The sequence below is a fragment of the Bombina bombina genome, chromosome 3 (genome assembly GCF_027579735.1).
Source record: "Bombina bombina isolate aBomBom1 chromosome 3, aBomBom1.pri, whole genome shotgun sequence".
NCBI classification, from domain to species: domain Eukaryota; kingdom Metazoa; phylum Chordata; class Amphibia; order Anura; family Bombinatoridae; genus Bombina; species Bombina bombina.
In genome coordinates, this window is record NC_069501.1 from 694628183 (window position 1) to 694644834 (window position 16652).

The 16652-nt window shown below is 35.5% G+C and overlaps 1 protein-coding gene across 1 annotated transcript in view; it reads right to left on the bottom strand.

Annotated features, from left to right (window-relative positions):
* Positions 1 to 16652, bottom strand: part of LOC128652486 (uncharacterized) — an 868114-nt gene that overhangs the window by 17745 nt on the left and 833717 nt on the right. Inside the window, exons 100-101 of the mRNA XM_053705422.1 lie at positions 2932 to 3092; positions 565 to 668 (exon numbers count right to left, since the gene is read on the bottom strand). Of these exons, the coding sequence (XP_053561397.1) occupies positions 565 to 668; positions 2932 to 3092 (265 nt within the window). The remainder of the gene's footprint in view (positions 1 to 564; positions 669 to 2931; positions 3093 to 16652) is intronic.

Below are 16652 nucleotides of genomic sequence, written 5' to 3' on the forward strand. Positions count from 1 at the left end.
GTTCAAATGAACGATTCGTTCATGAACCGGACATCACTACCTCACTGACGAGGCCCACAGAAGGCCGAAACGATTTTCTGGGGTTGTTGCTTCCCTTGTGACCCAAGAGAGACTTACCCTGAATAATGAGTCAAATGACCCTCTAAGCTGCAGGTAATCACAATGGAAATTGACAAAAAGAAAAATAAGTAAATACTGCATATAGAACTCATCACAGAATGCCCAGACAACCTACTGAATTTTCAGCACATTCTCTAGCAAAATGATATATAACCCTGAATACCAGACAACACTACAATGTGTTAATGTACAAAGTAAATGCTGCTTTCCATATTTTTTAGGGATAAAAACAAGTTTTCTAGAGTACAAATATTTCTGTACAAAACACCTTTTACTTGAATAATCAACAATGTGTAATGTTAGGTTTTACTGGCTCAATTATAAAGTAAATTGCCTCAACTTCTAATTAGGCAAAAAAAATATTGAAATTATAATTATTTTTTCAAGTAAACATTGCATATCAATATATATGATGTATTTTTAGAATAAGTAATACATATTTACCAATGCTTATATCCTTGTTTGGTATCTCTAGCACTGAGTTGTTTTTTTCATTTGTTCCATTGGGAATAGTTATGTGTGATGTTATATCCATTTGTGTAAGAATGCTGGAAAAAAGAAAATAACAGTTACCAGGGGTACTCAGTGTTATCAGAAAGTTCTCCTTTAAAGAGAAAATGGTTATTGAGACATTTAAAAATGCCACAGTTTTAAAAATATTAAAAATGATTAAAAATGATTAATATTTATAGTCATAATTTATATCAGATAATGTACAGGGATAGGCACGAGCCAAGGCTGTGGCGGACATTTTCTAAAGTAAAGACCTTTAGTGAAGGACACCAAGGTACATTTACAATTAAAACTATTATTTTATAGTGCTGAATTTTATTATACTGATGCAGATACCACTGATCCTATAACCATCTGGCTATACACATGTGCCAGTGTCACTTATGTGTCTTTGTATAGAGCTGGGTGTTATTATACAGATGCAGAAGATACACATCCAGTATTTCACTCAGGCTTTATTTATTCCATAACTTATCACCCAATATTGCTAGCAGTCTCTTGACAAGCCACTAATTTTATTCTCACTAAATATTTTCCCTTTCCTATTATTTAATCAGAAAGAAAAGATTTATCAAGGTTATGATTCACAACCTTACTATATCTTTTCTTTCTATTTAAATACTACTTATAATAAACCTCAGGTGCTGGTTAAAGTGCTTTACCTTTGCATATAAAGCTCCAGGGACACAGTGGCAGCTTGCTTCTTGAATCTTCCCTCTCTCTCTGTCTCACTCAGAGTCATTTTCTGGTACTAAGCAGCATCATGTGTGAGTGGCCCCAACCCTGCAAAACGTGGCGCCGCATGTGTTAAGGAGGAGTCAGGACCAGTATTCATCTGTCTTACTCCTCCCTCCCCACAGCAAAATGGGCGGCGGACACTGCAAGGGCCAGTCACGGACACCAGTGTCCGTGTACGGACACCTTGCCTATCCCTGATAATGTATATATGAATGTAACACTTTATTTTAATGTATTTATGCACATTTGTTTTTAACTCTTACACGATCCACTTGTGCAAACTCGACACACTAATTTGTTTGTGCTTTAAGTGAGCACAGTCTCGCAATATTGCTTAAAGGGACAGTCTAGTCCAAAACAAACTTTCATTATTCAGATAGGGCATGTAATTTTAAATAATTTTCCAATTTACTTCTATCACCAACTTTGCTTTGTTCTGTTGGTATTCTTAGTTGAAAGCTAAATCTAGGAGGTTCATATGCTAATTTCTAACCCCTTGAAGGCCGCCTCTTAGCTCAGGGCATTTTGACAGTTTTTCACAACTAGAGGGTGTTAGTTCATGTGTTTCATATAGATAACACTGTGTTCACACACGTGGAGTTCCTAGGAGCCCGCACTGATTGGCTAAAATGCAAGTCTGTCAAAAGAATTGAAATTAGGGTCAGTTTACAGAGGCTTAGATACAAGGTAATCCCAGAGGTAAAAAGTATATTAATATAACTGTGTTAGTTATGCAAAACAAGGGAATGGGTAATAAAGGGATTATCTATCTTTTAAAACAATAAATATTCTGGTGTAGGCTGTCCCTTTAATAGCGCACCACTTGTAATCTAGTTTTAAGCATTTTAAAAATATTTTACACATGCAATATCTGTTTTATATTAATAAACTATATACTTCATAAAATAAAGGTACAGAACAATGATTCATAAAAAAGTTGTGACAGCCAATAAATATTGACCACAAACAACACAGTGCATAAAAATGTTGAAAGGATGCATCATAGACAAAGCATTTAACTGTCGTCGTTTAGACTAAATAATAATATTATTGCCTTATTTTATGCTAAGGGACATTTATTATAATCAGCTTTCTTGTTATTCAGCATTCTATAGATTAATGACTAAGGGCTAGATTACAAGTGGAGCACAATACTGAGTTACGTAAGTGTGATATTTGCGCTCCACTCAGTAATACCAGTGCACGTAAATGTGCGCTGGTATTACAAGTGTAGCAAAATGTGAACGCCACCTCACGTTCGCATTGCAAGCATTTACTAGCTGCTTGTATTGGTTGGTTATTTAATATGCGCCCGTAAACGGGCAAATTTGACCCTTTAGGTCACGTTAAGATAACGCTCCACTCATAACCTAGCCCTAAATGTTAGTGTTTTTAGACATGAAAAATAATTAAATTCTCTTTTTAATTTAGACTGGAGACAACCAGTATGCAGAAGCATCGGTTTACACAAATATTTACATTTAAATTAAAAAAACCATACAATTCATAATGTGAATAGCAAATATGCATTACTGCACAATGTCGTTTTTATCTGCTTACTTTTTTATTTGAAAGTTTCTCTGCTGTTCCTCCATTTCAGATGCTGTAGTTATCCCAAAATTGTTTGCATTAAGATCTTGATTTAAAATTATAGCTACTCTTCTAAGATGCCATTGTTGTATAGGTTTAGTGCACAGAAGAGGAAGTTTCATCACAAAACACTGTAAACAGAAAGGCGAGAAACCAATTTACATAAAGCTGTGGCTTTTATACAGTATTTTGTTATGTTTAATACAGTAAATATGACAACTAACAAATAAGTCATTAGGATATATGGATTAAAAATAGATCAAGATACATGTGTTTATTCATCTAAATAGAATGTCTAATAGCAGAGAGGTATGTGAGCTTAATAACCAATGTGACCTGTAATACCTTGAATTTAACCAACTTTAGATGACATTATATGGTCTCTGAAGCCGATCAATAGCAATATGGTTTTGAAAATGCTGAAATTGCACTATTGCAGGATAATTAATAACCAGGTTTAAGATTTTAACACCAAAGACAGAGCATGTGCTTACCAAAGTTTCACTACATTTTTGTAATTCATTACTAGACAAAAAAAAAGCTTTGCACTGTAATGAAGCCAGTACACATGAGTGTCTCACAATTCTACATTTTACACTAACAGGCAATCTATGGTTAATCTAATTTGCACTAATAAACCAAACTTCACATTTTTACAAGGGATAGATGTGAGCATGCTTTGGGGCCGATTTATAGCTGTAGCGGATCATGTCCGCCCGACATCGCTGAATGCCAACAGCATATGCTGTCGGCATTTAACATTGCACAAGCAGTTCTATTGAACTGCTTGAGCAATGCTGCCCCCTGCAGATTCTCGGCCGCTAGCAGGGGGTGTCAATCAACCATGATCATATGAGATTGGGCGGATTGATGTCCGCAGCCTTAGAGGAGGCGTACGAGTTAAGGAGCAACAGTTGTATCTTGCTATTGCACACCTGACAAAATTTTCTGGATTTTATTTATATATATATATATATATATATATATTATTTTTAAATTTTATTTATTTGCATATGTAAGATTGGACTTTTTGGGGCTGATTTACTAAAGTGCGGAAGGACATGATACGATGTAGCGTATCATGTCTGCCGCACATCGATAAATGCCAACAGCATACGCTGTCGGCATTTATCATTGCACAAGCAGATCTGGTGAACTGGTTTTGTAATGCCACCCCCTGCAGATTTGCGGCCGTTAGCAGGGGGTGTCAATCAACCACGATCATATGAGATTGGGTGGATTGATGACCTCATCCTTAAAGGAGCTGTACGAGTTAAGGAGCACGGTCTGAAGGCTTGCATGGAAACAGGGACATTCAGGGACATTCGGCCATTAATAAATCAGCCCGTAGACCGCTGCTCCTTAACTGGTACGCTGCCTCTGAGGCTGCGGACATCAATCCGCACGATATCATACGATCAGGCTGATTGACACCCCCTGCTAGTGGCTAATTGGCCGCAAATCTGCAGGGGGCAGCATTGCTCAAGCAGTTCACAAGAACTGCTTGTACAATGATAAATGCCAACAGTTTATGCTGTCTGCATTCATCGATGTCTGTCGGACATGATCCACTGAGCGTATCATGTCGGACAAACCGATGATAAATCGTCCCCTTTGTGTCAACCAAAAGTGGTTGAATTTGTAACCGAAAACTGCAAATCTTATTCACAACATCACATGTGAAATGAAGTAGCGGGAACATATGATACATTTTTATCCCATCAACTCTGATGTAATAAAGGGTAAACACTGATCAAAAACAGGTATATTCTAGCTTGCACCATCAATACAGCAATATGCAATTTAGTAAAAGCAGTTTGAGGTTTTAATACTGCAATGTAAAACAATATGGTGGATGAACTTGCTCCATCAGTATAGCAGTATGAAGTTATCTAGTTAAAAAGCAGCTTGCTCCCTCAATGTATTGTATACTGCTTGATGGGGAAGCCATTTTTTCTCATAGACAATATTTTATTGCTACATTGATGGTGCAAGCATCTTCCATATATCATTGTGTGGAATTTGTAACAATGTAATAGCAAGAAACTTTACCCATGGCAAAAGTAGCCTGAGTCAACAATATAGCAGTAAGACATACAAATCTTGTGGGTTAATACAGCAGTCTTAAATGGTGCCATAAAAACACCCACAGAATCAATGACCTGGTTTAAATGGCAATGTTAAATAGAAAGTAAAATCAAAATTAAAACTTAATTTGATTGGATAGAGCTTGCAGTTTTAAACAACTTTATAATTTTCTTGAAATATTAATTTTGTTTAGTTATCTTGGTATTTTTTGTTATAGAGTATTCCTAGGTAAGCTCAAGAGCCAGGATGTATTTGTAACTATATAAGCAGCAGTATTTGTAACTATATCACATTGCTGTAATGTTTGGTTGCAAACACTGCTGCCATAGAACACTAACGATATGGGCACACGCCTATGCTCCTATTGGCCTACCTAGGTTTAACAAAGAACGCCAAGATAATAAATTACATTTGATAATAGAAGTATATTGGAAAGTTGCTTAAAATGTATGCCCCTTTAAATATTCTTTAAAACATCCTATACTAAACTCTCAGGACACAATAAATGTGAAATGACATCTGTGAGGTCATTATAATCACAACAACCCTTAAATTAACATTTTTAAAAGCTGCTATCTGTGCAGTTGTGCTCCAATGGTTATCTTTCAAGACTTTGTTGTCAATGGGGGTTTTTTATTTCATAAACTTGAAACCTGGTTGCTCTATGTAGTATAATGTGGGTGTATTTTAGATCACCATGTTTACTGAATGTTAATAAATGCCCTATGTCTTTCATTTGCAGCCAACAGATTGAAAGTATTACACAACTATCATATTTCATATTTGCATCCCTACAATAAAATATTTGTAAGCATAAATTTAAATATAATTTTAAATATATCAATTGTAAAAGTGAAATAAAATCTAGAATTATTTTGCATTTTTTGGCTATAAATAAAATAGACAGACATTTAGATAGATTATAGATAGTTTAGATGGACAGAATAGAAACTATCTATCTACATCTAAATTATTCAAGGCCACATCTGCACCGCTGAGGTAAAAAATTCAGTTTAGCATGCTATATTTTCTGAAAAAAGTTTTTTTTTCTCAATAGTATTTCCCAAAAGATTTTGGGTTCGATTACAAGTAGACTGCTAAATATCGCTTTTATAGCGCTGGTGTTACAAGTTGAGAGCAATGTTAACGTGAGTTTGCATCCGCATTGCTGGGAAGTATTGGGCTCACGAGAGCACGCTTCCATAGGCTTCAATGGGAGCCTCATTCTCATACCCGCAGTCACGGCATGAGAACTAGCACAGCAAAGGGGGTAAGTCGTGCAGCGATGGCAGCAAATTGTAAATATATATGTATATGACTATATACACATATTAGCACATAAATATATATGTATATACACATATTAGCACATAAATATATATGTATATACACATATTAGCACATAAATATATACGTATATACACATATTAGCACATAAATATATATGTATATACACATATTAGCACAAAAATATATACGTATATTCACATTTTAGCACATAAATATATACGTATATTCACATATTAGCACATAAATATATATGTATATACACATATTAGCACATAAATATATATGTATATACACACATATTAGCACATAAATATATGTATATATATATATATATATATATATATATATATATATATAAGCATATACAGGGAGTGCAAAATTATTAGGCAAATGAGTATTTTGACCACATCATCCTCTTTATGCATGTTGTCTTACTCCAAGCTGTATAGGCTCGAAAGCCTACTACCAATTAAGCATATTAGGTGATGTGCATCTCTGTAATGAGAAGGGGTGTGGTCTAATGACATCAACACCCTATATCAGGTGTGCATAATTATTAGGCAACTTCCTTTCCTTTGGCAAAATGGGTCAAAAGAAGGACTTGACAGGCTCAGAAAAGTCAAAAATAGTGAGATATCTTGCAGAGGGATGCAGCACTCTTAAAATTGCAAAGCTTCTGAAGCGTGATCATCGAACAATCAAGCGTTTCATTCAAAATAGTCAACAGGGTCGCAAGAAGCGTGTGGAAAAACCAAGGCGCAAACTAACTGCCCATGAACTGAGAAAAGTCAAGCGTGCAGCTGCCAAGATGCCATTTGCCACCAGTTTGGCCATATTTCAGAGCTGCAACATCACTGGAGTGCCCAAAAGCACAAGGTGTGCAATACTCAGAGACATGGCCAAGGTAAGAAAGGATGAAAGACGACCACCACTGAACAAGACACACAAGCTGAAACGTCAAGACTGGGCCAAGAAATATCTCAAGACTGATTTTTCTAAGGTTTTATGGACTGATGAAATGAGAGTGAGTCTTGATGGGCCAGATGGATGGGCCCGTGGCTGGATTGGTAAAGGGCAGAGAGCTCCAGTCCGACTCAGACGCCAGCAAGGTGGAGGTGGAGTACTGGTTTGGGCTGGTATCATCAAAGATGAGCTTGTGGGGCCTTTTCGGGTTGAGGATGGAGTCAAGCTCAACTCCCAGTCCTACTGCCAGTTTCTGGAAGACACCTTCTTCAAGCAGTGGTACAGGAAGAAGTCTGCATCCTTCAAGAAAAACATGATTTTCATGCAGGACAATGCTCCATCACACGCGTCCAAGTACTCCACAGCGTGGCTGGCAAGAAAGGGTATAAAAGAAGAAAATCTAATGACATGGCCTCCTTGTTCACCTGATCTGAACCCCATTGAGAACCTGTGGTCCATCATCAAATGTGAGATTTACAAGGAGGGAAAACAGTACACCTCTCTGAACAGTGTCTGCGAGGCTGTGGTTGCTGCTGCACGCAATGTTGATGGTGAACAGATCAAAACACTGACAGAATCCATGGATGGCAGGCTTTTGAGTGTCCTTGCAAAGAAAGGTGGCTATATTGGTCACTGATTTGTTTTGTTTTTGAATGTCAGAAATATATATTTGTGAATGTTGAGATGTTATATTGGTTTCACTGGTAAAAATAAATAATTGAAATGGGTATATATTTGTTTTTTGTTAAGTTGCCTAATAATTATGCACAGTAATAGTCACCTGCACACACAGATATCCCCCTAAAATAGCTATAACTAAAAACAAACTAAAAACTACTTCCAAAACTATTCAGCTTTGATATTAATGAGTTTTTTGGGTTCATTGAGAACATGGTTGTTGTTCAATAATAAAATTAATCCTCAAAAATACAACTTGCCTAATAATTCTGCACTCCCTGTATTTACAGTTCCCATAGACTGCAATGTAAAGGCACTAACAGTGCCGTTTTTTTCTAACATCCACCAACTTTAGCCCCCAAAAACTGCCTGGTGCAGTTATTTTATTAAAAAATAGAAATTCTACAATTTTTATTTTGCAATAAAATACACATCACTGTATTTTGGGGGCATTTGGGGCACATTTATAAGCACTAATTGCTACCAGAAGCTCACGGTAGCAATAACCAGCCACTTTTAATGGCTGATTATTTATTGCGTAATCGCAAACGGGCAGATTTGCCCATTTCTGGGCGTGTGATAAATTAGCGATCCACTTGTAATTTAGTCCTTTGTTTTTACTGGGTCAGTAAAGGCCTACAAAATGACTGAATATTATCTTATACCAGCAGTAAGCATAATCCTTCAAGAAGGCTTTGCATGAATTCTAGGTTACATTATCTTGGACAAGTTGATTATGCATCTTGACATCAGACTGATTTAACAAATACTGTATGTCTAACTTTAGGTCAAATATACTTTTGAAAAATATAAAAATACACATTGGTGAAAGTTATTTTTAAAATGTTCTTCTTCACTAGGAAAATGACTTGTCGCAGTAAATAGCACCATTACTTCTGTAATCAAACCTGACATCAACTGGATACTAGAGTTGATAGCCTTAATACAACATTACTATATCAATCCACCAGCATTTGATTAAATCAATATATTTATTATAAAGCTTAAAATATTTCCTGTTAAATTCATTATTATAGCCAAGAATAATTTAATTGCTGAGCTATGCCACCACTTTAATTACATTTACATAACTTATATACCATTTTTTTCCACCCAGGGGAGCTCAAAGAGTTGTAGTACTTTGCCTGGTATGTTAATTCATTAGCTGAAACTGATAACTAATGATTTTTTTTTATTATCATGGTTGGAAAAATATTTCTTTATTTATATTTTATCAGTCTGTGGAAAAACTCCAGTTATGGGAATATGTATTAAGCTGCAGGTGGACAAGTAGAGTGCCTGACCTCCAGCAATTGACAAAAGCTTTCTGTGCAATCCCCCCTCTGTTTTCACACAACCAATCATTTAATGTTATTTATCTAATCTCAGAGGTAGCAGAGAGGATAAGAAGCAGTAACAGCACCACAAAGTCTCAGAAGCTGCAAATGTAGCTTGATAAATTTTCCTTTCAATTTTAACCCTTTCACACCCTTAGGACGTTCCATGATGTCCAAACAGTGCTGGGCTTTAATGCCCTTAGGACAGCATGGAATGTCCTAACTTTTGCGGCATCCTGCTCCCTTCTGTGTACAAACACCGATTGATCCAACTGAGGAAAGAAAAGTTATCATCTCTAAGCTCTACATTCTGATTTAATTTGGATACTTTTGATTAATGGATGTTTTCTCTAATCCATTAAGTGCTAGGAGTTCAGGGAATTCAAGTCAGGCATTTGTTCATTACGTTGCCAAAGCAGAGAAATGCTGAATGCAAAGGTAGTTGCAAACTACTTGGCTCATTCCAACTGCCAATTGATAAGTGACACATTCTCCTAGGTTCTGGCAAATTAACTTTAGTAATATTCTATATCCATGTAAGGTGAACTATGTGTTTTGTTTCATGATGATCTTTCTGTTTATGATTCTTTTTAAAGGGAATTTATATTGGCTTTGTATTGTACAAAGCCCTCACCAATGCTGCCCCACCCTACCTGTCCTCACTTATCAACAAATATACTCCTGCCCGCCCCCTAAGATTCAACAATCACCTGCTTCTTGAATCCTCAACCATCACCTCCTCTCATGCTAGACTACAGGGCTTCTCTCGTGCAGCACCAACCCTCTGGAACGCACTTCCTTGTGCTGTCAGACTTGCCCCCTAACCTCTCCTCCATTAAACGTTCCCTAAAGACCTTTCTGTTCAGGGAAGCTTATCACCCGACTTATTAACAAACTAACTTCACTTAACTAACAGTTGCCCTCTATCTCCTCACTAATATCATTCTCACCTTTGCAGTCCCCACATCCTGTTTCCCATCATCCTAACCATCTAGATTGTAAGTTCCCACAGGAATAGGGCCCTCAATTCCCCCTGTATTTGTCTGTAAAATGTTGTCTTTTATTGTATTGTTTCTCCATTGTACTGTTATCCTTGTACCCATAGGCAGCGCTGCAGAATCTGTTGGCACTTTATAAATAAAGAATAATAATAATAATAATTGTATGACATTATATACATTGTACTAGAAAGATATACTCTTGCATATATTTCTGGGATATCAGAGTTCTTCAGGACACCTCTTTATCCAAGATATACAGTTTGCCTTCCTTATAAATAGCCAAGGCAGTACTTGAAGAGAGAATAAAATCACAAAGTACCCAGCTGAAGAGAGAAAGCAAGGAGAAGAGAGGGTTTAAAAGAGGAACAAAAACTAGTGTGTGAGGGTTACTAAGATTGAGATCCTCCGCAGAGTGTAAGGCAAAGATTGCTGAGAGGATAAGCTAGAGAGATAAAGAAATAAAACAAAAGGTTTGTGTGGGGAAAATAGAGGTAAAAGTTTGAGAAGATGATTGTGTATGAGCTTTTCAATGAGGACGATGCATGTGAAGTAAAGGGGGTTTAAAAAGTGTGACCAGGGTATGTAAGGGAGAGTGGGCTTAGAACATGCAGAGTATAAATGAGCATTCAATTTTTTTTCCAAATGTAGGATGACGTCATATGCAATGTCCCTAGTCATAGGTGCTGTTGCTAGTAATGTTATTGATGATGTCATCCACAATGTCTTGTTAATTCACTGGCTATTTCATTGGCTATGCCATTGATGATGTCATGCTAAGCCCTGAAGGGGCTGAAGAAATAGGAGGAATGGAATATCTATACTCAGAAATGCCTGAAAACAGTCTATAATAAAAAAAGGATTAAATGCATAAACCTCAGTGGTGATGTATCATATTTCTAAGAAATTATGGTGATTTTTAATATTTCTAAGTAGGAAACCACAATCTGCCATCAGAGCCTACAAGATGACCATAAATTATATTATTTGCTTCCTTTTAAAAAAATGTTTTTAAATGTTTTGAAAGTTTAAAACGTTTGTATTCTGGGATCATAACAGGATCATTGCAAATTGGTGGCACTCCCTCAAAACTCATTGCAACTCTTACATTTCATAAAACCTGTACGTTGAGTTAATGTAGGTTAAGGTACAAAACTATGCAAAATAATAAATATTTAATGCTAAAATATATAAGAAAACAAATACATGTGAGGTCTATCTGACAAAAGTATAAAACAGCTGGTGGCATGAGGACAAACTTCCACAGAATACTAGTTAATATACTGAAACATTAATCTACACCCCCAGTCTACTGATCTCAACCGCTCCTACCCATTTCTACAAAACGAACAGCTGGGTAAGGACTTAAAACTTAAGGCTTGAAGGAAGATCACATGTACTAGATAGCAGCACTTAGGCTGCTGATATCAAGCCGTTTCCCTCCTTAGCCCTCACACCCCAAATCTGCTGAATACAATGCTTCTGCTATAAAGACTGAAACCAGTCAGTTTTGATCCTGCATTTTGTGTTATCTGTATGTTTTTTTAATGGATAAACAATAAAAACACAGCTTTTCTCTGGTACAAGTTGGACTTTTTTTTTGTTAGTATTTAATATTGTCAGTCTAGCGCAGATGTAAACATATTTTTTGAATTTGTGTTGATATGCTTTTTTTAAAAAAAAATTTTTTTATATCAAGAGTACAAATTAATATATAAATAAAGCAAAATTTAGTTAAAGGGACACTTCAGCAAAAACCATGCTGGAGCACTATCACCCCAGAACAGTTTGTTTATTTAATCATAATTGGTCATTTAAATGTACACAAGGTATCCATCCTAAAGACTTGTAAGCATCTGTACATTTGCATTGAAAACAGAAACAGTATATAGTAAAATGATAACAGTGTGTATAATCAAACAATAAAAGTAAAAAAGAAGAAAATTACACCATACAACACTGTGCACTATAAGGTCATGGGATAATATTCAAAAGGTGGTCTTCTTCGTATCTCAAAGAAAATGGAGAGAAACTTTCATAGTGTTAAACCATATGAGAATATCCCTTTAAGCACAATAGGAAAACTACTCACATGATTTTGAGCTACTATAGAGCGCTTAGTATAAATGGATCCAAGACTGTATTTGTTGTAGGGGGTTCCAATATTTAATAACAAAAATACAGATGTGTTAAAAACAAAGATTCTTTAAAAAGCAAAGTCCTTGCAAAATAAAAAGGAAATAAATGTCTGTCACTCTGGGGTCTTAGTGGGTATAAACAGGCAACACTTTCAGACCTCCTTCCTAGGTTGATATCAGAAGGGTATGGTGCAACCTGATATTAATATGCCTGCCCCTCCTTGTGACTTTGCCTTTGTGACTGCTGACTACATTTGCATTGCCTGCCACTGTCAGAAACAGTGCTGGTCATGGATTTCCAAAAATAGGATAAAATATATTGCAAAGCATAGATTGTATTAGAATGTTCCTTTAACTTACACAGGAACTCATGTAAAAATAAGGCAATGTAATTTATCAACTTAATAAATGGTACTTGATAAATACAATGTTAAATCTTTTGTTTAAATTTTTACTGGGAAAAAATGAAAAAAGAGGACTATTACATGAGCTAGAAAGTACTTTGTACAAATGTATAATTTTTTTTTTCTGAATCTATTGATTCCAAACTCTTTGGCTCTGTATACCAGCTCTATAAATCACCCTGTGAGTACTTGCAGTACATCAAATACATCAGCTTTCTAATTTCTTCTACCAAGACATTTGGAATCAAAATATTGATTGCTTAGTAAAAAGCAAATTGTTTTTATTAAGTAAATCTGTTTGCTTTGCAGAAAATAACTTCTCTCACTTAAAAAGCAAGGCAAATTAGCTTGTTCAAAGTAATAGCTGAGGCGTAATTTTGAAACCTTAGTTAAAAGTAAACACTTTATTTGTACATGAAATACCTGTACTTTTCCATATTTTCCCTAGACGCCTAATTACTTAGTATAAATGTGTGCAAACAGAAACATTATCTTTCATACACACTCACTACTTCTGCTTGTTTGCTGACAGAAAACCTAACAGATGGGTATTTTAGTTGAATAATGACTGATGCGGAAAAGATTACAGTGGCGCCATAGCTATTTCAGCGAATGTTAGGAACATTTTTAAAGCCAAACGCTTGCTAATCAGCTGAGATCCAGCATTGTAGCAGAGCAGGATAAAGACACAGATTTACTCTAAAACAAAACATAGAGATGAGATAATTAAACAATAAAAATGTATCTATTTACCAACAGATAAAGAGAACCTGAGAAAATAGTATTAGATATTAGCTATAATAAAAGCCAAGAGCTAAGCAATATCGCTAATAGCAAAGACCTCCAGCTGCCACATAAAATCATCGCTTAAGCAGCTACATTTTAAATATTTGTCTTTCAGAAAGGATTGCAATTTATTTTGTAGCAACATGATTTTGCATCCAAAAGGCCAAAGCCATATTGGCCGTGATTAATTAAAACCTCCACATGAAACTAAAATATCACAGGAAAACTTGCCTCAACACTGATGCAATTTAGAGAGATTTGTACTCGTCAGGTACCCAAGTTGTGTGTTTATTCTCCATTATATTGAAAGGAACAGCATCTAATAACCATTCCCTCTTGGTCCATAGAATGCCCTTTACTTCGAAAGGACACTGGCATCACTAAAACACCTTAAAAACATTACAGAACAATAAAATGAAAACAAGATAAAGGGGCCGAATTATCAAGCTCTGAATGCAGCTTGATGCCCCTGTTTCCACGCAAGCCTTTAGGCTCGCCAGAAACAGTAGTTATGAAGCAGCGGTCCAAAGACCGTTGCAACTTGTCCACTGCCTCTGAGGCTGCGGTCTTCAATCCGCCCGATCCTATACGATTGGCCGCAAATCTGCAGGGGGCGGAATTGCACAAGCAGTTCACCAGAACTGCTTGTGCAATGATAAATGCAGACAGTTCATGCTGTCGGCATTCATCGATGTGCGGCAGACATGATACGCTACATCGTATCATGTCCATGCGCACTTTAGTAAATCAGCCCCAAAAAGTCCAATCTTTCATATGCAAATAAAAAATAATAATAATAAAATATATATATATACCTGTATATATATTTTAAAAAAATTAAGGCAATTTTGTCAGGAGTGCAATAGCAAGATACAACCGCAAGACGAGATACTTCACAAGGGTAATAAGGTCTCAATGAATTCAGCTTGCTTGGTGTTAGTGTAGGTAAAAAAAATCCTGGTTGCTCCAGTGGAAAGCTCTGGAACATCATTTGTTATCTATTAATTGATGTCTGCAACGTTTTCAAGACATTTTAATAACCACATTTTCATAACAACACAGGCATGTAAATGTTTTACAGTTAGAAAGATTTACATTAACTGTATTTCAATTTTGTTTCTAAAGTTATTGTGGTTGTGGCTTTGCTAGCGATAATCGTTTCACGTGCAAAATACAGTATATATCATGTATTCAGCACCTCAAGCAACTACAGTTGATATAAAAAGTCTACACACCCTTAAGAAATGTAGACAGAAATAACAACAATGTAAATGTCAGACTTTTCTATTTAAAATGTTCCTAATAATGATCTATTAGTTGTTGTTTTTTTCACCTCTGGATTTTTGTTTGTTGGAAGATAACATTACAGATGAAAAAAGTCTGACATTTAACTTTTTGTGTACATTGAGTAGTGCTGGGTAGTGATGCCCCCATATGAGCTTGATTCAAGTTAGTAAGCAAAAACTTTTTTTTTTTTTTTCTGGGGTTGTTTGTTTAGTATAGGGCTTGCAAAAGAGCTAAATTGTTCGTGCCCTTTTAAGGGCATTTTTTAGCTTTTTTTTAGGATAGGGCTTTTAGATTAGGACTTTTTAAAGATAGGTTGTTTTTTTTTTTGGTTGACAAAAGAGCTAAATCGGTTGTGCCCTTTTCAGGGGGCATTTTTCAGCTTAGCGCCAAACTTTGAAGTTGCATAAAAAGTTGGAGAGTAAAATGCAATTGTGTTCAAGTGATTGCATTTACTTTCAACTTGTATAACTGATCCACTTGTAATCTAATTCAAATATAAGTAATGCTCAATGTATTTGAAACATTATCTTACGTTGCTTTCTGTATGTTGCTTGGACTATTTGCCCTTTATTCCATAATAATGTCAGACTTAAAAAAAAAAAAAAAAAAAGAATCAGACGTGGAATTTAACATTATGTAAAACAGTCATAAGAATGCAAAGTCTTATCTTCTCATAGTTTTTATTTATGTTATGCATATCATTATGTTTATATAAAATTTGATTATTGGCTGCCCTATTTCAGCAGACATACAAACATAGAATATCTGTTAACTATTTTTTTATTAAATAACTATATTTGTTTTTTTCTAGCATGTACATATTTGAATGGCGTCATACTAAAGAGTTCAACTTAACACAAATGTCATCAAACTACTGGAAGAAGGACACACTTTAGTGTTTAGAATGTTATTTTGTTTTACAAAGGCTTGCAATAAATATATGTATAGTGAACAAAAATGTAATCAGTGACACTCCTCATTATGCAAGCCGTGTAAAGTTTTACAGCCAGGTAATCACTGAACACTGTATCTTCAAAAATGACAAGAGGGTAGTCTATGTAATCATGTACAACTCTCTGAAGAATACAGCAAGCCTCTTGTGATTTCTTGAACATGTTTCTATAACTGTGACCGTTGAACAAAATCAAAGCTTGTTATTGAGAAAGAAGATGTATTAAAATATGCATGGTTACGCAATGGGTCTCATTTGGGAAAGAATGCTAATTAAGACGCTAGGTTTAACAATTTCTAATTAAATCACTGCTAATTTATATTTTATAATAAATATGAATTCATGTTGGTTTTCTATTAAAGTATCACTCTTGCTTCAGGATTAAATGTATGTTTGAAGCAGCAGTTATTATCAGAGGCCATCTAAGCAACAGTGTATAAAGCCATCCCTTAATGCTCTCTTCTGGTCTGACTTTGTATTTGTTTCCCTGGCGTGATAAAGTTACACACTGAATTCCCAGAAGCATTGGCCAGGCTGCTTCTGGCAGGGAAAAGATAAACATTATTGGGATCTCTTGGCCAAGACTAATAAAATTAAACAACTTGGCCCAATCATCATATTATTTTGTGCATTTTCGTAATTTGTATGCATTCCTCTTTGTTAAAGGGCATAAAGTTCAAAGTAATACAACAAAATGCATAATCATTATTTATTGTGCCTGCTTTTACTAGAATTTACACTTGAGCTTTTTAACTTGTTGAAAGAGGCTG